The sequence below is a fragment of the Melanotaenia boesemani genome, chromosome 10, assembly GCF_017639745.1.
Source record: "Melanotaenia boesemani isolate fMelBoe1 chromosome 10, fMelBoe1.pri, whole genome shotgun sequence".
NCBI classification, from domain to species: domain Eukaryota; kingdom Metazoa; phylum Chordata; class Actinopteri; order Atheriniformes; family Melanotaeniidae; genus Melanotaenia; species Melanotaenia boesemani.
This window is the reverse complement of record NC_055691.1, coordinates 26,407,600-26,430,849: the sequence shown is the minus strand read 5'-3', so window position 1 is coordinate 26,430,849 and position 23,250 is coordinate 26,407,600. Positions and strand designations below refer to the sequence as shown.

At 38.8% G+C, this 23,250-nt stretch overlaps 1 protein-coding gene across 1 annotated transcript in view; it reads right to left on the bottom strand.

The window, feature by feature from the left end:
• Positions 1–23,250, bottom strand: part of tmem266 (transmembrane protein 266) — a 33,448-nt gene that overhangs the window by 6,070 nt on the left and 4,128 nt on the right. The window contains exons 3-5 of the mRNA XM_041997245.1: positions 14,586–14,774; positions 2,926–3,080; positions 731–804 (exon numbers count right to left, since the gene is read on the bottom strand). Of these exons, the coding sequence (XP_041853179.1) occupies positions 731–804; positions 2,926–3,080; positions 14,586–14,774 (418 nt within the window). The remainder of the gene's footprint in view (positions 1–730; positions 805–2,925; positions 3,081–14,585; positions 14,775–23,250) is intronic.

Here is a 23,250-nt window from a genome sequence, read left to right as displayed (position 1 = left end):
AGTTTGCATAAAAAAAACCTACATGATATGTCTCCTTTAGGTGTCAAAAGGGAATTGCTGTAATGTGGTGAAATATTTAATTTAATCCGTATGCTTATTTGGTGATGGATTAACATGGTAACTGGCAACCAGGCTGTTAAGGATGACATGTATTACACATGAAGTGGACACAGTCGGACAATACGTCCAAAAAACATGAGTGTAACAAGACTACAGAAGTTTAAAGCTGATTTGACACATCTTGTCTCATGCTCAGAGGAAACAAAATGATGCTTGTGAACATGATTTTGACACAGATAAAACTTAATTTTAGCACAAACGGAGCCCAAAGTTAGCAATGTGAGCTTAGACAAAGAAAGAAAACAGCAACCAACACAGCAAATCTGAGGCCTTGGGACTATTTAAAACTAGCAGCAGTGAAAAGCTCCATCTGCAGTTTAAACAATTTGTGCCATGGATCAATTATATTCAATAATAAAGTGGAACTGAATGTGTCAGCTTTAACAGCAGCAGTTGCACAAATAGTTTCAAAATATTATTGCAGGTCTTTTTTCGTTTTTGACAGAGTTCAGTCATGTGGCGACAGAGACATAGAGCATCTTATGACACAGCTAGCATTGCAGTGCAAATCTAGCTGTGGACTTTGATGGTCACACACTGCACAAGGTAGCATTAATTATCAAGCTGCTGTATCAGCTGTAAGTGAGACTGCTTTTGTGTTGAGACTCACCTCAGTAAAGAACACAGATAGAATAGCCAGACTGATCCAGTGGATGATGCTGGCAAACTGGGATGCATTGTTAACTGGGGAGAATAAAACAGAATAAGTGATTATTTTATGCATAACTCATGTGACTGTGGTGAAAGAAAGATGCTACATATTTCTATATCAAAAAGTTGTTGCATGCCACCTAAGTTGGGCAACGTTAATAGAATGATACATGCACATGCAGAAATTTGAAGTCAGAAGCATGAAGCAACATCCCAAATATTAATTCACCACACACTGCACATGCATGTGTCTGTATCTTTCCATCTATTTACCAGACTAATTGTGGACAGCATTAAACAACACCAAGCAGTCAGCTAAGACATTTGTCTTCATGCATCACATCTCCCTCCATCTGTCTTTGTTTGCTGTGTTCAGTGATCTATCTGTCTATTCATCTTCCTCCAGTCCAAACAAAAACCATCCAGCAGCCAACTCTGTCTGATTTCTTTTTTGCAATCTCCCTTCACACATTTTTCTTACTTTTATCTGGTCAATCAACCAGACAGTATCAAGGGAACAGTAAATATTTGAATATATTTTTGTACTGCTGGAGTTAGACAGTGTCTCAGCTCTTTAACACCAAACAGGCCCTCACCTCTGGCTTTGCCTCATCTAATATGAGATGCTGATATACAGAAACAGACAACCATGTGCATCCACACTCACATGTGTGATTAATTTAAAGATTACAGACTGTAAACTTTGATGTTAAAGGTTGATGTTAAAAATATCAAAAGTTGAAACTGAGAAAAGTTGCTGTTTTCTGAAAACATAAATGTCCATTTTTTATTTGGTGCCATAAAGGTTGGAACTGGGACAGATTTACTACTCTGTAAGAGACTGCCTCAGCACATCTTCTCAGTTTGGATATTTCATCATCAGTACAATACATAATATCATAAAAATATCAAAAGTATCCAGAAATACAGAAACATAAGCAAACAAGATCCACAAATAATGCTGCCTTCTTTGGACCAGAGATCATTTAAGACATTTAGAACAGGCAAAGTGGAGAACTTTCCTGTGGTCTAATCAAGTGCTTAGCTGAGCATGAAAAAAAAAAGTCTGCATGCATTGCAACAAATTAATGTGCCGTAAAGAGTCTACTCCTAAACTGAACTGCCTGCAGTCCAGACCTGTAACCAACTGAAAAAAAAACAAGCAAGACTAATGAGTAAGGCTGCTAAAATCACATCAAACCAGAATGGGAGAACATTTTGCTTTCAAAACTACAACAACTGCTATTAAATGAGGGAGTGGTTCAACGCAGTGCCAAACATCTCCTCGCCCCATGTTTTAAAACATGTTGGCGGCATCAAATTCAGAATGAGTACACATAAACAAACAACAATAATTTAAAAAAAGGTCTCAGTTTAAACAACTGATATGTTGCCTTTAATCCATAAGAGCCCGACGTGATATATATGTTACATACATACAGTTTCTGAGACATTTTGCTTCAATTTATGGTATAAACTTTGCTCAAAATCCTGTTGAACACAATCTGATACTTGTCTTCTGTCCCCTAATAGATACCCAGAAGCAGAAAACTAATTATAATATTTTTAATGTATCACATGGTAATAAATGGTAGATATCCCTCCCAAAGAAATGTAAATTTTTTTGTTACATTTTGTTAAAGGGCCAAATAAAGACCTCATATAAAAAAATTGACTTTTCTTACCATTTAACCATGGGTTAAACAGGATATTTTATATTTCATTTTTATTTTCAAAGTCATAAAAAGGGTTTTCCTCTCCTTAATTACCCTTAAATCTACAGTATAGTAATATTATATAGTACAGTATACTATTATCAAACATTATTGTTGACTCTGTGTTGTTTTATTATGTGCAAACTAATGACATAAATGTTATAATTAGCTATACTGAAGCAAATCAGCTTGCTGCTTTCCTTCAGGGCTTTATCTCTTTCAGAACAAGGTCTTCCTACAGTTTAGTTTTTATGCTAATTAAGGTGTGGTGAACTTGCACCATTTGTCTCAGGCATCAGATCTATGCATTGACCCAATGCCTTTGCATAACAACTAGCAAGCAGTGGTGCAGAGAAGTCCACTTTCCTCTGTATCATGTATTCAAACCCCAAAACATATATTTAATCTCAGTCACATTGTCTTGGTTTCTGTCACTCACATTGCAATAGCTTGGTGTCTATGAGCAGTTCCAGCATCAGCAGCAGGACCACGAGGATAACACAGGCCACCAGGAAACAGTTGAAGCCTGCTGACAGCAGACACACCTGCCACAGCGCTGCTCTGCGTCCACAGCACGGCTTCAGCCAGTTCGACCTGAGTTTGGGGGGAGGGACACAGGGAGGAAGAGAAGGTAGTTTGAAGATCTGTGGGCCTAAAAGATAAATGGTGGGGCCTGTTATGCTGTTAAAGTAAAACAGAACACTGGAACAAAATGCAGATCAGAAAAAGCAACATCTACAATCAGTTTGAATGTATAAAACTCAACAAACTATGAAATTTAAGAATAAAGATCTACCAACTTTCTTAATTCAGTTCAGCTTTTCTGCATACAGATCAGAAAAACTGATAAATTTTTTCATCCGTCAAAAAAATAAATAATTAATAATTAAAAAAATATCTGAATTAAGTTTTCTTTTACTTCATCACCAAGCAGGGTTGCACTTCAAACAGCCGTTATCTGTGTGTGTCTATTTCTGGAAACAGATTACATGACATCTGCTAAAATCCACATTCAAGCTTTACGTTATTTTTTTTTATCACTGGAACATGAAAATACTGTGCACAGCAATAATTCTTTTATTGCCTGAAAAATCAGAACATTTGTTCAGGGTGATTGCTGACTAAGTAGTCCTTAAAAAAAAAAAAAGAAAATCCTGGAAAAGTTACCCTCCTCTCAGCTATTTTCAACACAAACAATGATTTCAAGTTCACCTTACTTAAAGTAACTGATGGACTCAAACTTCCTCTTGCTTTGCAGAAGGAACTTGGTGTGTGGGGGGTTTCTACTAAAACTAATGTCAGACCATAAACGTCTTTGTGATGTTGCAGCAGCTGCCTGGATAACACAGCGATGCCCAGTAACTGGACAGCAGAACATGTTGTCTTTAATCTGAAACTATGGTGAAGGATCAATTATTACTGATATGTGATATGAAGACCAGAACATGTTTTCCTGTCTGTTTAGCTGAGAACTGGTTTCCTCACACCAGGACCTCTGGAGCTGGAGATTATCAAGGCTGGCATAGAATGATGTTTTTTTTCTCTTTTTTAACATGTTATTATTCTGAAATAATACAAAACAAAAAGAAAACTAAAGAAAATAAAAAACTGAGATATTTTAGCTTGGATGATTAGAAAATGGACATGACAGTGTATTTTAGAAGTTTTCTAAAATTAATTGAAACCTTTTTGTGTCATTTGAATTATTGATCAACCAATTACATAAAATAAAAACTATTATTAATATTCCTAACTATTACTAATCTATTACGAAGTATAAGTGCTGGGTTTTATACAGTGAATTAAGTCTAATTTGTTGTTAATAAAAGTGAACTGCATTGTGGGAAATCCTGTGCCCCCATCATCAACATTCCTCATTTACTCATCTTATTTACACTGATTCAGCTTAAGAACAAAGTTTTTTTTTTTTTTTTTTTTTTAACATTTTGCCCTCCAAAGTTTATATAACTTATTTCATATTAGTATTACTAACAACTAGATTACATAAGGGAAAATGATTCACTCCTCCGTGTCGTCCATTAATTTATGATAATGGCCACCTCAGAGGGCATTATCCCGCTTATACCATGGTCCATTAAGAAAGAAAAAAAAATTTAAATAAATTATTAATGTGCTAATGTTGTTTTTTACTGGTAAAATCCTAAGTTTTTCACAAGAAGCGGCTGAGTGGATTATTTCGTTGTGATGCGTTGCCAAGGTAACAGGCTCTGACACAGAACCTGCAGCTCAGTGGGCAGTTATGTTACACAAACATTTCAGAGGGCGGGTGCAGCTCTTACAGCTTGTGTGTGTCCAGAGGATGATGCGACATGTTATTTCAAAAAGTCAAAGTCCACAGATAGTTTCCTACATCGTTAAATAAGTCTGCAGGCTGCTTTAACAGCGATGCCCCGTCACAGACGTGATGTGGCGTGTCTCCAGCTGTGACTCTTAACCGGCTCTGACACAGAACCTGCAGATCGGTCGGCCGCAGCTGTTATATTAGACCAGATCAGTGGCGAGAACGTAGATGATTGCTTAACGTTATGTTACGTGACACAAAGTGTCATTTCAGAGGGCGGGTGCAGCTCTTGTGTGTGTCCAGAGGATGATACGACATTTTGTTTCAAACAGTCAAAGTCCACAGATAGTTTCCTACATCGTTCAATAAGCCTGCAGGATGCTTTGATCTGGTGTCTGCTGCCCGGCATCTGAGTTTCTGTTGACATGGTTACCAACTACCGTTTAGTCAGCGCAATAATTTACAACAATAAGTCTATTTGACCGGAACTTCTTTCATAGGTGTCCATTATCACTTTTTAATGGACACCTTCCAGCCAATCAGAATCGAGTATTCACCCAGACAATGGTATAAAATCAAGTTATATCCACTAGATATAGTCTATTAAAACCAATGTTACATTTTCCAGTGTGACCAGTCCAGCCTCTGGGTGAACCTGACTGGTTTAGTGCCCATCTGGATGTCTGTTTATCAGACATGCTAGTGGGTAGTTACCTTATTAGTTTCTTTTTTGCTAGAGCTGGCTAGTTATCAAACTGACCAAATAATGTGGCTGTGCTGACAAGTCAGAGGGGCTGAACGAGCTCTCTTTTGACAGAGTACTTGCACACTGCCAAAAAGATCTTTAAATGAATAGGCCTTCATCTGATTTTGCATGATAACATTTGTACTCAAACAGGTGTTATAGAGAGAGTAAATAAATAAAAGGAAAATCTGAGTCAGTTATGTGCTGTAATTTCCCATGGTGTCCCTGGTGTGCCTGTTCCTTGTCCAGGTAAACAGTATCTGAGGGTGTAAATGTCTTGAATGTTTTAAATATGTCCTTTCACTCCAAGTCATGTATATTTAGATGCTAGCAGACTAATTAAAATCCCAAGCTTTTCCATTGTTTTTGCTCTTTCCAAAAAGGATATTAGGCAGATGTGCTCTATAAAGAAGGTTGTGTGTCTCCGCATTTATGGTCAATGTCATCCTTCAAAGTTAGTCCTGAGAAAGGCAGAAAGATTCTTTGAAAATAGCCACTGTCTGTTGTCACGTTCCCCCCACAAAGGAAAGCTACAAGAATATCTGTCAGAAGACGAGAGAGAAGATGCAGTTTAGTCAACTCTGTGCTAAACTTGCTTCAGCTCAGAATGAAAGAAGCAGACACACCGGAGGGGAAGCAAAAAACGAGCAGTTCAAAGGCTTTGGGATTCATCCATAAGAGAACTGGAAGAAGAGCCAGAACGGAAGGATTGAGAGCTGGAGAAGGAAGAATGAGAAAGAACGAACAAAGATGCACACTGGGTAAAAGGATGATACTGATTTATAATGATTTATCGTTTTTGGCTGTTTTTTTTTTTTTATCATTGTTCCAATTTATTTTCTTAGGGGGAAAACCTAAATAAATGTATGCAAATGATGAATCCAAAATTTACTTTGCTTACACATATGCGAAAAAGACAAAAGCAATTTCATGAATAATGGATTGTTTGCTGGTGAATGCTTTAAGTGACAAATCACTGAAATGTTTTGTCAATATTTGAGAAAGAAAATTAAACAAATCTAATTGTTTCCCAAACTGCCCCAAATTTACCTCTTTAATAAGGCGTCAATAATTTCTCTAAGATTTTCAGTTGTTTACGTTCCATGTGACTGACTGCTTTTATGTCTCTCTGTTTTCACTGTCTGCTTGTTCCCACATTTCACATTGCTTTGGTATGCAAAGTGATCAAAATGAATAGAAAAAACAATGAAGTTAATTTCATTGATATAATCTGTAAAAAAAAAAAAAAAAAAAAAAAAAGGCATCCCAAAGAAGTTTCATCTCCCTATGAAAGATTTTGTGATAAATTAAGGGTAGAATTTTCAAGAAGTTTATGATTTAATCAGATTTTATTTTTAACGTGTAAAGATTAAAGGAACCCAGAGAGATTTCTGCCAACATGAGCAAGGTGAAAAACAAATAATAAATATTATTTATGGACCTCAAGAATAGTAGCACTACATTAATAACAGGCATGATTATGTAATTATGTGAGGTTCATGAACACTTGTGAAAACCACTGTCCATGCAAAAAAAAAAAAAAAAAAAAAAAAAAAAAAAAAAACAAAAATTGTTAGACTGTGTTGGACTGCAACCTGTCCAGGGTACCCTGCCTTTCGCCTACTAATTGCTGAGATAGGCTCCAGCTTCTCTGCAACCCTGAATTGGGCTAAACAGTGTAGAAAAAGGGGGGATAAATAAGAAAAAAATATAGCTTTTTAACAGCAGGTGGGCTCCTCAGTTCCCAAATGCTTAAAGTGGGTTGTTCAAAGAAAAAGTAAAAAAATAATCACTGCCATCAAAATCATCACATTTTACACTGGAACAAAATAAATTATTCTTTTAGTTTCATTGATTGAGTTAAAAAAACCCACTTATGTTATTCAGACAGCATTTGAACCCTTTTGCACATGGGGTTGTGTAGCAACAAGAAGATCCTTGAGAGGGTTTTGGGGCAACAGAACTAAATAACCCATCCATCCTTTCCCAAGGTCAGCAAAGGGGTTGCAGTTTGGCCACACTAAGCCAGTTTTTTTCCTTGATGCGCTCAACCCTAGAGCCCATACCTAGGGTGACAAAGAGGGGGGAAGGGTAATGGTATCATTAGCAAATAAGGAGATGTTCCCAAGCATCAGTCTATTTCAGCAGAATGTCAAACCCCTTCTCCCAAAGGGGAAGAGCCAGAGAAAAGAAACGTTTACTCAGTAAGATGTTTAACACCCAGTCACAGAACATTTGTGGACCTTTAGTTAAAAGATGGAGTGAGCAGCACACCCAGTAGAGAAAGAGAGCGACATCTCACTTACTTCCCTTTTAAGTTTGAAAAGCACAATTTAACTCAAACCGTGTGAAATCATAATTCATTCAGACCTTTCCCATAAGCCTGGCAGAAAAGGTATTAATTTAATAAACCTGTAAAGAAAAACCCTGTCTGGAAGCGAAATAAATGGCAGTGATGGATTACTCCAAGCTCAGAAACTTAATTTTAGGCAAATCACTTTAAACCTTAAACACTGAGGACCTGAAGTATTTATGAGGAAGTGAGATTGCTTCATTGGTGGAGCAAGCCAAAGAGGAAAATCACCTCTTCAGGGTCAAAGCAAGTTCGCATCAAATGGGCAATGCTTCAGAGGCTGCTCACACACACACACATACACACACACACATATGCACACAGACATAGTCACACACACACACACACACACACACACATTTGTGAAGGACAGTTTGTGGAGGAAATGAAAGATGCAGGGTAGCATGTGCTGTAGACAGGTTCATAAAGACATCAGCAGGGCAGTGATGCAATGGTAACACACGGAGGGAGGATCGAAGTGAGTCTGGCAGCAGCACATAGCTGGAGGATCAGATCATGAGACTGATCAATAATGACCTGCGATGGAAGTGATGGCATGCTGTAAATGATGCTGGCTGCAGAATGACCACTTCATTCGGACAAAGACATTAAGCAGGATGACTGGCATAGACAAAAGTGTCTGGTTGCCCTGTTGGGGCCCATTTACACAGATGTGACAGAGTTTTGGCTCCATCCCCAGCTGAGCAACTTTCACTGTGGATCCTATCACAAGGAGCGTCTCTTTCATTAGACTGTCTCCTGTAATTGAGACAGGATAAAATACAAGGTAAATTCATTAGGTTGTGTCGTGTTAAATGGAAATTAAATAAGAGAGATGGTGCTCCGTATGGGTTAACAGATGGAGTAGCTGCAACTGAAAGCTGCAACTGGAGGAAATTCATTCAGAAGTAATGAATGAAAGACTATCAGCTCCTCTGGGGTATTGATTTTAAAACACACATACACACGCACCTAAGCTCATGCAAACACACACACACACACACACACACACACACACACACACACACACACACACACACACACACACACACACACACACACACACACACACACAAAAGCAAGACCAACTGCAAACACTAACATCTCCCTTAATATGTTTGCAAAGGAAAGCTAAAATAGTGTCACTATTGACCCAGTCCTGATCTAGTGTTTGTAAATCTTTGCTGATGTCTTTATTATTTTGCTTTTACAACAGAGTAAGTTGGCAGGGACATCTAACTGAACATCTGACACACTGTCACCACCAGACTGTACTGAGTTTAAAACTGGATTTTTAAAAAGAATACTCAGATACTAATCGATACTACAATATTAATACCAACAGTGCTGTTTGTGCTTCCTCTCAAAGAGTCACAGTTTCAAAGAGGACTGCTGCTTACAAGCAGGCACAGACTTTTGCTTTAGTAGTGATCATATACTTGAACACTAGCACAGGAATCTGCAGGGCAAAGATTGCCCTGGGAAGGTGTAGAATTAATGTCAGTGTTTTAAAGTTTTAAGATTGAAACACATGCAGTATTTTTAATACTGTTTTAATGGGGGAGTAACTGCAAATTATAGTAGATTATTTTTAATATACCACTTTCATATATCCCTCCCTAAACAGTGACTACATTACAGTATTTCTAAACTATGAAATTAATGTGATTGTCTTTCTTAAAGCACAGTTTCATCTAAAGTTCCACTTAGTTCTTAAATTGACCTTTACTCTTACACTTTTAAGTGTAAAAGTAAATGTTAAAAAATCTGTAGAAACAGAGACAAATGTTTCTTTTGTTTAATTTTAGATTGATCTTATGTGCCTCCTGTTTATCTTCAGGACCTGTCAGAAGGGTGCGAACATATCTAAAAAAAGGTTGTGAAACTACAATGTAAGTATACCTTCATACTCACTTAAATGTGGTTATGTTGACAAGCTATGTAGCTGAGCGCTGGACACTTGTGAAACATGTGAACAATGTGGAACGGGGTTTGAACTGAAGTTCTCTTTCTCCCTCCTCAATTTCTATCCCTCTGTTCTGATAACTGTATATCCCTGTGGTTCCTTCAGCATTAACTTCAACTGATTCACACCAATCTGCTGAACTCAGCAGGCTTGGGCAGAGGAAAATGGACCACAACTGTGCGCCTGCAGGCTACTGAACAGCAGAGGCCAGAACACTTCATCTCATTCAGGCTGTTCAAGCACTCTCTGTTACATCTGTTCCTTAACTTATTTTATAAAATCGGACATTTAATCTCTGATGTATGCTTTTTCTTCTTTTTCTAACAAAAGAGCCTCCATTTCTTGAGTTGGGGCCCAGACTGCTTAAAAGTCAAGGAAAAATACCAGCTTAACAACTGACTGTATTATTTCTTGGGTAAACACTGCTGAGTCATCTGTGTTATCACAGACAAGAGAAGCTAAAACACCCTGCAAGGAATCCTGCAAAGCAATAAAAATGCATAATAAACTCAAGTTATCACTGGTGATCAGTTGTGGATAGTGAAAATTTAATTTCTTGTTGCTATAAATCTCTTGCAGTTTCATGCTCGGGGGATAACCAAATACTCAGTAAATTAACAAATCAAATGAAAAGGAGTAATTGAATGCAGGAACCAATAAATAAAGTTTAGGATCTAGTATGGCTCTTGGGTCCATCTAATGTTCTTTGAAAAAATATCAACTAATACTAAACCACTCCACTGCTTTCGAAGAACAATCAGCCCTACCTCTCAAATCCTCTCCTTGCAGCTTACACTGGGACACAATTTTAGCCCAGGGGACTCGAAGCTAGCTAGCCTTTTGCCAGAGAAATGGGCCAGAGATACTAAATAAATAGAGACGGATGAGGCTCTGTGTGCAGAGCAGCAGACAAGCTGTCCCTGATAAATAGGTTTTCTCCAGGACACTTGATCGCCCGTGTTCTCTGCCTAAAAAGCAGTCTCACACTTTGCATCTCTGTGAATATTAACAAACCCTCAAACCATACACGCAAATGTCATCTATTGTGTAGCACACGGTGCCAGGCAGGAGAGCCAATTTGATGGAGAGGACTGTTTCTGTGTGTGTTTGAAAAAGAGTCAAAGGGGAGGAAAAAAAGAGGAAACCTTTTCTCTTTTCAGACATCCATCATCACAGAACTGGTACAGTGTGGCTCTGGCTCTAAAACTCCATGAAATACTGCTGCTGCCAAGATTCATACCAGACTCTAGCAATGTTCTTCCTAGCTTTATTCTACAGTTTTCTAATCATTACATCTTACTTCAGCCTTGAGCATTCTTAACCTACAGAGCTGAATTTGTAATTGTTGCCACGTGGCATAAGAAAAGTGGCTGAAAAACTTCTTGACCTGATGGGATCAAATACTAATATTATCTTAAGCAAATGAAAAATAAAACACTCTTTCATGGGCAAGATTTTACCAAGAATCATCATTTGCTGCAGACCTACACAGTTTAAATAATACATTTCTATGCAAGATGAACACTCAAACACTGATCAGGTGAACTTATTTTTCTTTTCTTTTTTAATCTACAGCTGGCAGCTCTGTGAATATGAACACACACACACACACACACACACACACACACACACACACACACACACACACACACACACACACACACACACACACACACACATATATATATATATGTCATCATAACACAAATGATGGCTAATGAACCAATGTGGAGACAAAATGTCACTAAAATGGGTTGACAAATTACATGAGACAAAATGATAAAGAATGACCAAATAAATAAATAAATCCAAGAATAAATAAATAAATTACAAGTTATAAGGGGTCAGGTTGCTTTTCACTGTACTACAAAAAGTTTGTCAAGTACAACAAAAAAAGTGCAGGTATTTTGACAAAAATGAGCTCTAACGGCGAGACTCAGTGAGAATCCTGCAATGTGCTGGGTACATCTAAAAAAGTCTGGGGTGACTTATTGATGTGAGGGGGATATAATAAGAAAACATCTTCTAACTCATTTACTGCAAAACCAAGAACAAGATATCCGCCTTCTTTCATCCCAGTTACCTATTTCTTCATCTCTGTCTCTCTCACTCTCTCTTTTTTTTTCTGTATTCAGTCTTCACCATGCAGTGCGACTGGTTGTTTGTAGCCTGTAAAGAATCCAAGCAGTGCCTTAAGCCCGCTTCCACCAGTGCAGTTGATAAGTGTTCATGCCATCAAATGTTGGTTGACAGGACTGTTACATCAGGGATGAGTGATGAGGAAAAAGAGGAAAGGTTCAGTGTGAAGGCTGAGTCAGTCAACAGCCTGTTAAAGTCTTGGGCAAAGGCAATTAGGTCACAATTTTAACAAAACTCTGAAATTGTATTTGAAGGTATTAGTAAAAGAACAATTATTTACAATTTCCCATTGAGATTAATAAAGTATTTTTTAATTCCACCCAGTTTAACAATAGTTCACTGTTTAAGAGCTTTTTGTTCAGACTGTGGCCTCAGATGCCCAAGCTTCATGTTCACAATAATGCTTTATACTCTGCTTCAGCCACTATCCACCATTTCTGAAATCACATCACCTTGGACTTTCCAGCAGGTTCAGGGCAGCCAAAATCTATTAATAACGCCATCCAGTTCATCATTGCACAGAATCTGGAAGAACTGTGTGTGCTCCTTTTAAGGCTGCAAGAACATCCACCGCCTACATAGTCACCCACGTATCCTAATAAAGGACCACGTGAAGCTGCTAAATGGGTATCTCTAGTGTGTTTTCCCATTTTTCACAGGCACATAAAATGAAACAAAGCCAAACCTTCGACAAATATTTTCATGGTACAGCAATCTCTCAAATTGCTGTTTGAAACTATTCTATTGGGTTTAATGCCAGAAGTCTGTAAATTTGCAACTGAATGGAAAAAATTGGATCTAATTGAAATAAAAAACATGCCCACTTGTGTCTCCATTACAGCAGTCACATCTAGAAAAGAATTTGATTAGGATGTTTATAGTTTATAGTATGCATTGCACAGTAAACAAATATCTATGGTTATGAATTTGTAGTCTTGAACAATTTAAATACAACACTTTCGCTTTGTGTCATTCCTTAAATGTTAGCTAGATGAGTCACAAAGGCAACTGTAACCGGCGGCTCATCTAAATGATGAATGAGTGTATAAAACTGCAATGACAAGTGCATCTCGGAATGCTTGTGACTTAAAAATCCGGAATTTGAATCAGAGAAGCTCATTGAACATACTATAACATCCACATATGTGAGAGACAGCAGTTTCAAGTTTTTCACTTGTCCGCTATACTTCAACCCATCTTGGTCTCTGAGGTATATTTAACTGATCACAATTATTATCTCTGTCGATATTTCAAACAAAGGTACGATCAGAGCCTCAGAGATACTGTATAACTGCAATACATGAAGTTTCCAGTGGAAAATGCCAAATCTCCAGAGACCAAAGTGTCATATGGTGCCATTTCACGGTGACCACTGTGATGATATTTTTGTTGGGATGCCAGATCCTGCCCTTTGCTGTGGCATTGCTGTGAATGTGCATTTTCTGTTCACTGTGAGCAAGACAGTGAGACTGAAAGATTTAAGGAAGGCTGACAGGGTGGGTGTTTGGGACAGGACCCATCTGTCCCTGCCCCTCCATCCCACAGAGCCGCTGGCCTGAACCAGGCCAAACCAGGCAAAGTCCAGCCGGACACGGTCAGCTGACGCACCGGGGCTTGGATAGCGAGATGCCGGATGCTCTAATTAAGCTTATGCTGTTTTTCTGTTTTTTTCTGCATGGATGCCAGCATCACAGCACGCCAAGAGCATTGTGAGTCACGCTACTTGAGTCGAGAGCCATGGACGCTTGCTACAGGGGTGCTCAGGGAGGGGTGTGTCATGTCCTGAAAACACTAGGACTACAGAGCATGGCGCTAGTGATAAGAAAAAAACAAGCCCAGAACAAACAGGCCTCATGGGTAGAGATAGTACCGCCACAAGGCTCTGACATTTCAGGAAAGCCTTGGCGCTAACAGCATCTTTGTTTTCTGCCACTAATAGACATTGTGAACAGAACCCAGCATGGTGGAGAGAAATTGCTGTGTCATTGAGTTGAATCGAGTGCAGACAATGTCCATTTAACAGGGTGACATTAATACATTTTTTGCCAAATATTCTCATTTTATGGACTCCAGTATAAAATGAGGTGTGATTCAATACACCAGGTGTAATTACTATGTGCAATAACAACCAACTGAAAGAGTGACTGCAGAGCTTTCGCTGGCAGGATAGATTACAGATTGCAGTAATTGCAATTCTGCCTTAATTGGGAATGTAGCTCTTTGACACAAAAAGCAGACACAATCACTGTTGTATCTTTTAAACTGTGGAGGCAAATTTCCTGAACATCAATCAAAATGTAATTAGATTTTGGGCATTATTGTATGCAAATTAATTATGGAAAAAATTAATTGATAATCAAGATATTAATTTGCTTCCAGATTCCCCAAATTGTACACTCTTTGATATTAATCAAATGATAAGTGATAAGCATAGCCATCACAACTTAGGCTGAAAGAGTAAAAAACTCTTATTGATTACATTATCACTTCAAAGGATTGTTTTAGTCATTTCAAAAAGAAAAAAAAAGAAAAAAAAAGAAAGAAAAATTAGGGGGAAGGGAGGTGTTGCAACAGGTGAAATTCATGCAACCTACCCCTCTCTGTTGTCCTCCTCATCTGGGTTAGAAATGAGCTGTGATCCAGCAAGGGATATGTCAAGGGCCGCCAAAGGCAAGTCTCTATAGGCAAAGCTGACCAGCTGGACTGGAGCCACACACTGGTTGTCCTCCTCCACCTGCTGGGAGATGACCTCCAGCTCTGAGGCACCAGCCTGGGGCGGAGCCCTGTGTCACAAAATACACACTATAAGCAAAACAACAATGCAGTCAGAAAATTCATGCGTTGCACAGGTAGTTTTTGCATGTTTTACTCGATTATGATGAAAGAAAAGAATTGCATTTGAATGCTGTCGCCCTGTATAGGAGATATGAAGCACAGGGCAGTTGTATTACAGTATGCTGTTAATTCAAATTAGCCGGTCCTTTTAAGTGGTATATTTTCCAAGTTGTTGTTTTTAATTCAGTGCAGTCTGAGAACCCAAAAATCACAACCGAGTGTGTTTTAAGCCTTAAGTAAGAAGATAATCAGCCACCCCTCAAAATATTTTGTTGTTACATTATTGTGTTCCTTTGTAATATATTTTATTTTTCAAAAACTGTGTTCCCATCCCCATGACACATAGCACTGACAAGCATGTCTGAGTTCCTTGCTTCACCACTAGAGGGAGTATCCCCTAGAGTGACAAGGGCATGTCTGTACTCTGTCTGGGTCAGTTACTGTGTGAAACAGTGGTAAATATGCACTTGTGTCTACTTACAGGTAAGCTGCATATTGTATGCAACACAAAAGTGTAATATGGCCGTTGACCCATATTGAGTTTGTGTATGTTATTTTCTGATTTTTATCCATGTAAATTAGCCGCAATGCTAGCAGTTAGCAGCTAGAGTTAAGAAGCGGTGCTGCTGATGATGTACGATCATAGTGAAACAGACAAGATGGAGTTAGAGAAACTGCAGGATAAGCTGAGTGAGCTAAAGTTCGACCAACTACAGGAGGTGTGTTTTTAAGCTAAGATCTCTACAGAAAAACAAAGAAGCACACACTGATTAGAACTTAATGTGAAACAGTAGAGACAGTTATTGAAAAGGAATACAAGGAGGTTGTATATGCATTTCTGGAAAGATTAATTAAAAATGCAAAAGAAGTTAAAGAAAGAGATGGCCATCCAGAGGATAGTGAAGATAATGTCAGTCAAGATGTTGTTGCATTGGCCGGCCTTCAGGAGCAGTATGTAGCTATACGGCTGAGTTTTCAGACTGCAACCAAGAAGTTGGAGGAAGAAATGGCACACCTGACTCAAAAATGTCCTCATGGGCCAGGCCATCGTCCAAGCTTCAACATCACTGCTTCATCAGCAGTGCAGCCACCAGAATTGACAATTTTGAGATATTGGATTAATGGTCAAATTGGAGAACAAGGCCAAAAAGTGAAACTTTCATACTCAAACTTAATTCACCAAATTGAAATGGGACAGAAAAGAAACCACAATGAGACTCAAATTATTGAAGCAGTAATCAGAACCTGCTTTAAACCTCTGTGACATGTTAGGTGGTAAATGGATTTATATAGCGCTTTACTGTACCTGGAATGATACCCAAAGCCCTTTACATTATACATCACATTCACCCATTCACACACACATTTACACACTGATAGCGGAAGTTGCCATGCAAGGCGCTAACCACGACCCATATACAGACGTTCTTGCGAGCTGTAGGTACAGGTTTAATCAGTGACAATGTGAACTATCAGATTAAAAGCTATCTAGATGATCCTACCACCACTGATAATGTTCTGATAGTTAAGGCAAATGAAGCAGCAAGATTTGAATGTGACAGACAACAGAAATTCACAAAGAACAGCAGAGAACCAAGGGTGAGAGAGGAAAAGGTTGAGGCACAACCAGTCCACGAAACAATAGTTGGTGCAGTAAGTGGACAGGAACAATCATTTTTCACATCAACAAAGCAGTTAGCATCCAAGACCAGAGGAATGAAGCAGGGACTGTTAGCCTCCTCTCCCCAAAATGGAGAGCTCAGCTTCTGAATCTGTTTGGGAAAAGCACATTATTTCCTGTCTGCTAGATGGCAGAGAAACCACAGCATTGTGGGGCACTGGGTCGCAGGTTTGCTTCATAAATGAAAAACAGCCGAACATTCCACACCAGCGTGAGGCATTTGACTGAGATAATCAAACCCAGTGTACTTGATGGAAGAGCAGTAAACCAGACTGTGATACCCTTTTTCATAGTGGGTTTATGTTAAATTTAGTCTTCCAACATCAAAGCATGCACCATTAAATTTATTAGACCCAGTCCTTGTCTCCCAGGTAGATGGAGTGGCAGAGGAGCCAATCACTGGCTTCAGTGTGATTGAACATCTGCTGAACAGGGGAATAAAACCACCACATGTGGCTACAGAAGCCATCAGTGCAGCATTCTCCATAGACTGTAAGAAAGCTGAAGTCTTTCTCACAGTGGCGAAGGGTGGAGACAATGGGCTTGATGAGGATGCAGTGAAGACAGGGAGAATATTCATGAGCATCCCAGCTGGCCAGACAAGGGTTGTCAAGTACTCCGTAAAGGCAGGTCCCCTACCAGAACGTAAGGATGCCCTGTTTAAGCCTAACCCACCATTACAACTGCTGGGGGGCTTGAAAGTACCGGAAGGTGTCATACAGTTACAGCAAGGTACAGGGTCCTGCATCGCCCTCCCAATTACTAATAACACAGCAAATGAGATTTTACTGCCTCCAAGAACTGTACTTGGACACACTTAGAGGGTTAGGACAAGTTACCCTGCAAATGCAAAAATGGTAGAAACAAGACAGACTAAGATAAATATACCAACCATTGAACAAGCATCCACACAACAAAGTAATCTGACAGAACCTAATAACATAACAAACCAAAGCAATGATAATCTTTGGGACCCTTCTGTTCACCTTGACCACCTCCCTCCAGCACAGCAACAAGATGTTAAGAAGCTGTTCAGGGAAAATGCAGAGCCTTATTGCCTTAGTGGCCCCACACCGGTTAGACAAACCTATATGTCAGTCCAAAACCCCTACATAGAGAGGTAAAAATGTACCTGAAAGATTTGTTAAACAGAGGGTGGATAAAAAAAACCAAGACAAATCCCCCTACTCCAGCCTTATTATATGTGTGCGGACGGGAGCCTCTGCTTGTGTTGTGACTACAGGAAGCTAAATATGAAATCAATTCCCATCTGGCACCCCATCCTATGCATACAAGATATGCTCAACACTCTAAAAGGAATTTCTTGGTGAAACATTAGGTTTTTCTGGAGGAATCAAGCCGTCCTCACACAGCATGTATTAAGCCGTGGAGGCTGTACAAGTGGGTAAGAATCCCTTTTGGTTTAACATCTACCCCTGATGTATGCTTACCCTATTTGGATGACAATCTTGTTCACTCTGAGTTTTGAGGACCACTTAACTTATCTGAGAAAGGTCCTGCAGTGCTATGAAAGCCACGGGGTTAAGCTGGCACCCAGAAAATGTGAGTTTTTCAAAAACCACGTGATGTTATTTGGGAGACTGGTGACTCCAGATGATCACACCATGGACCCTACTGATATTGCCCCGGTTCAAACTTTAAAACAAAGGAACCCCACTACCATTGGAGAAGTGAGAAAGTTGCTGGGCTTCATCTCATATTACCACAATATTCCAAATTTGTCACAGATAGCCAAACCCTTTATGACCTCTTTTCTAGGGAAAGTACTGCAAAGTGGAAAGACACAAAGAGAAAACATGACAAAAGGACACAAACCAAAGGGAGTCAATTACTATCATCCTATCCAATTGTGTGGTCAGCTGAACACCAACAGGTGCTTGGTCAGTAGGTCGACTCCTTCATTCAGCCTCCAGTTCTAAGATATCCTGATTTTGAGCAGCCCTTTATCTTACATTGTGACGCTTTACAGGAAGGACTTCAGAGACAGAGTGGAATACTGGTGGTGATTGCTTATGGGTCTAGAACTCCTACTGCTCCAGTACAGAATTACCACCTCCATTCAGGGAAGTTGGAGTTTCATGCCCTGAAGTGGGCCATATGTGAATGGCTGAGAGATTACCTTTATTACTCACCTCCATTTATTGTCTTCACTGACAATAATCCTCTTATGTACTCACAACAGCAAAGCTCAATGCTACAACCCACCGATTGGTAGCTTAACTTGCAGACCTCCAGTTCACTATTAAGTATTGACCAGGCAGAGCTAACAGAGATGCACAGAAAAGGACGACTCTGTGTCATCCATAGGAAACTTCTACTGCTGTGTAACTTCTTACCAGTTGATAAAGAAAACTTGCAGAACCAAGAAAGAAGAGACAAATACAACAAGAAAAGGACATGAACAACTTAAGCAAGAGCGCAGTTCAGAGAAGGAGGATGATGGGAGAGAAGTTCCAGTGTTGCCATCAGATTACCAGGAACAAGGTGTACATCATCAGTGGACAAGGGAACCTGAGATTAAACCAGAAAAAGCTACAGCAGTATCCCTGGACCTTGAGGATGAAGATGATCCAAGGAACGAGAGGGATCAACACTACGATCGGTTAGGACAGCCTACTGTAATATCTGACTAAAACATCAATCAAGGTCCTTGAGACCCAGGTCCATGTCTAATCCCTGCATGTCTTAGACATGTTCCTACTCCAACACACCTGATTCAAATTAAAGAACTTCCTCATCAAGTTCTTTGCAGCCTGTTAACGAGCTATTAATTTAATTCAGGTGTTTAAGTAGGGTTACATCTAAAACATGCAGGAGAGAGGGTCCCGAGGACCTGGATTGAGAAACACTGCGTTAGATAGTTATAGAGTAAATCAAACAGTAAAATTAGTATAAGGAATTCAGTTCAGAATGTTAATTATTGTTAGTTAAGACGGCAAAACCACAAATGTGATATTTTGATGTAGTTTTGAAATATAGAATGGAATTTTGGCATCTGACTAGGACTATTGTACTATATGTTAAACAGGAGGACTAAGTTAATATACCTTACTCAGAGAGGATGCAGATACCCATGCTAGTGATGGTAGTAGCTGTGGACTGTCATTGTGATCAATGACACCAACTGCAAGCATATGGCATCAGTGGCAGACACCAGTAATATGAGTTATTGTGGCAACAGCCATGCATCCTTATGGACATTGTTAAACTCTGACTCCTACTTAGATGTAACCTGCCTGAATGCAATAGATAATTGCTGCATAAGGTCAGATAGAGTCATGTCGGGAGGGACGCCATTTAATTTTTAAGAGGAGAGTGTAAGACGATAATTAGCCACCCCCCATAATATTTTGTTGTTACATAATTGTGTTCCTTTTCAATACATTTTATTTTTCAAAAACTGTATTTATATCCCCATAAGACATAGCACTGACATGCATGCATGATATCCCCTAGAGTGAGCAGGGCAAGGCTCTGTAACCTGTCTGGGCCTTTTACTGTATGAAACAGTGGTAAATGTGTCTACTTACAGGTAAGCTGCATATTGTATGCAACACAAAAGTGTAATTTGATAGTCACAAGATTGGAAGGAGTATGGGAGTTGGCCATATTGAGTTTGTGCATGTTTAATGATTTTTTTTTCATGTAAATTAGCCACAATGCTATCAGTTAGCAGCTAGAGCTAATGTGTGTGGAAATGTGTGGAAATTGTGACGCGATTGTGAGTGTGTTGTGCTTGTGCTTAAATGTAATAAAGGGGAAATAATGGGATTTAGTCATATTGTATTTTGTTCATGAATTTTGGTATTAATACTAGCAAGACTCTGTAATCTGTCTGGGCCAGATACTGTATGAAACGCACCCAGACAGAAGTAGTAAATGTGTGCTATGTCTGCTTACAGAGTTTCACTAAAGGCTATATAAAAATCAGCGAGAGTCGGGTCATCCTTCTCAAGTGGGCAACACTTATCTCTGCATAGACAGATTTTTTTCAAATTCTTCTAATGATGTTTTCATGATGTTATGTATATAATGATATACATTTATTTTAACACAGAAATATTATTCTCAATGTATTTGTTAAATTGTTGATCTGGACATCCCTGTAGTCTTTCAAAGAGGTGTAAACTGCTCCTAATCCTTATTTCTGAATCACTTGGCCTTACTGGGATATTCTCTCATGCACAGTCATGGATATAATGTGTCATCAATTATGTTAATTAGTTGTGAGTTGCTCCACTGGCTGTATCTATTTTATCTCTTTTAAAATTTCACAGTGCATCGTGATAGTCTTCCTTTAAAGTAGCATTTAATTTAAATAAGCATATGTTATAAAATTTGATATGTTGCTTAAGTTGTTTTCAGTCAGTATTTTCATATAGAATTTCAATGATTTGCAAATCATTCTATCCTGCTTTTATTTACATTTGTATTGGTACTAACTTTCTCTCTCTTTTTTAAATTAATATACACTGGTTTATATTAATCTCTAAACTAATATCAACTATCATCTTTTTGATGTCTCCTTTTATTTCTCAAGGCATTGTGCCTCAACTTGGGTGGGAGGGTTCGACAAGGGGTCTTTCTGTGCAGAGTTTGCACGTTCTCCCCATGTATACTTGCATCCTCCCACAATCCAAAGAAATGTATGATAACTGGTCACTATCAATTCTCCCTAGGAGTGTGAGGGTGAGTGGCTGTTTGTCTCTCTGTGTTGGCCCGGTGATGGACTACCAACCTGTCTCTCATCTGCTAATTGCTGGGATAGGCTCCAGCTTTCCTGCAACCCTGAATTGGAAGAAGTGGTATAGAAAATGATGGACAGATAAATAATCTTACATGTGTAGGTAAAGAAAAAAAATATATAAATGAATAAACAAAAACCCTAAAGCAGAGCTGGTCCTGGCTTGTGTTATGTCATGAGTGAATGCCCTGAATTGATGCAAGGAGTAATCATATTGAATATTTCAATATTGACCAAACATAATAATTTTTCCATAACCGAGTAGCCCTACATACATACATGATACATACATATCATAATGGCCAACCAATGATTAAATTATGTTGAACAAAATAAAGTCAGTGAGGTAAATCTTCAATGAACTTCAAATGTTTATATGTGTAAAATATTAAATTCAAGGACAAACTTTTTTTTTAACAAGTTTTTCTCTACTTTATGTTCTCTATGAAGTTTGCTATATTTGGCAGAACCAGTTGGGGTATCGTTTTATCTGCCAGTGAACTTGAATGTGTAGGAAGGGCTGCAATCCTACAAGCTCAGCCAATAGCCGACAAGGAGAAGTCACCCTGGAACAGGAGGCTCACATTGCTTGGCTGCAGTCCCAGTGCAGCCAGCATGGAGACATCAATAACTGGAGTACTTATCAGTGGGGGAAGGCATTGATTACAAGACAGGGAGAACAAAAGCCATGGGGTTGGTGAATTCAGCAACCCCTGTGCTGTAGGTGAAACAGAGTGGGATGAATGCGTTAGTAGAAGATCACTGAGCAGGCCTACCTTTAAGTTAAATGTTAATGTAGGCAGACCTAGAAAGGAGAATAGGTCTGTTTGTTTCACTGATTTACTTTTCTGGCTCTGTGCTGGTTTATGGTCTCTTCTAAAAGTTTTTTGTTTTCTTATTCACAGAGAAAGCCAAGAATTACTTATGTACTTATCATGGCATATGAGGACTGAATTCAACTCAAACTTTCCTTATTATGTCCTGACAACATTAATGTGTTGTCCTTTTCTTTGTTGTCATCTTTTGTCCACACAGCTATGGATATGTAACTGCAACAAGAATGCTAATTCAGTGTATCAAAATTACATTTCCAGACCATCACAGATCAGGCTAAGAGCCATTATGTGCATAGTCCAGTGGAGTGGATGGATGCCATCCTGGAGAGGTAGTGGTAGTTGTACATCTGAACACTCCCCTTTACAACATGGGCAGTAGCTGCTGCCTAAAGGCAAGAGGTATGTTGTAACAGCACACGCCATGTGGAAGCAGAAAGGTTAACAGTGCATGTGTATGACTGCAGGGAAAATGTAAAAAAAAAAAAAAACCTATATACATTAGCTGATGAGTCTAAACATGATAAATAAAAAAGTTTAACCTCAAAGAGAAACGACTTTAATTGTTGTAGATTAAACTAAATGTATAGGATCAAGATGTAAGTTTCTTTGTGTTTTAAGGAGCTCTTTTTCCTCCCTGTGTGTAGTCAGCGCAAAGAACTCTTCTAGAAAATCAGCTATACCTGTTCATTCTCCCAACATTTTACATCACGGTTCACCTCAATGATGTGGTAATTTACAGTTGTTTTCTCAATTATACTGGATGGATAACTATTGAGCTAGAGTTTAAAATAGGTTTTGATAGCCCAATTTTCATACAGAATACCCACTGCTAATATTTCTGGATACTCTTTATAAACCAGCTTCTCAGCCTTGCCCAACAATTTTGTTTGAGACACTTGGCCTGTCCCTGCAATTCAATATAATACTTCTAACATGGAAAAAAAAAAAAAGTTCAGTGGGATATTGACATGTCTACTGCATCGCTTTGGAATCTCTTAAGGACAGTACTATAATATTAAGATTTACTGAGCACAATTGGAAACAGCTATTTTGTTGTTCTTTTTTTTAAATCAAAAATGTAAACTAATACCTACTTAAATTAGTCACACTCACTCTAAGCACCATCCCACTGGCTGACTAAT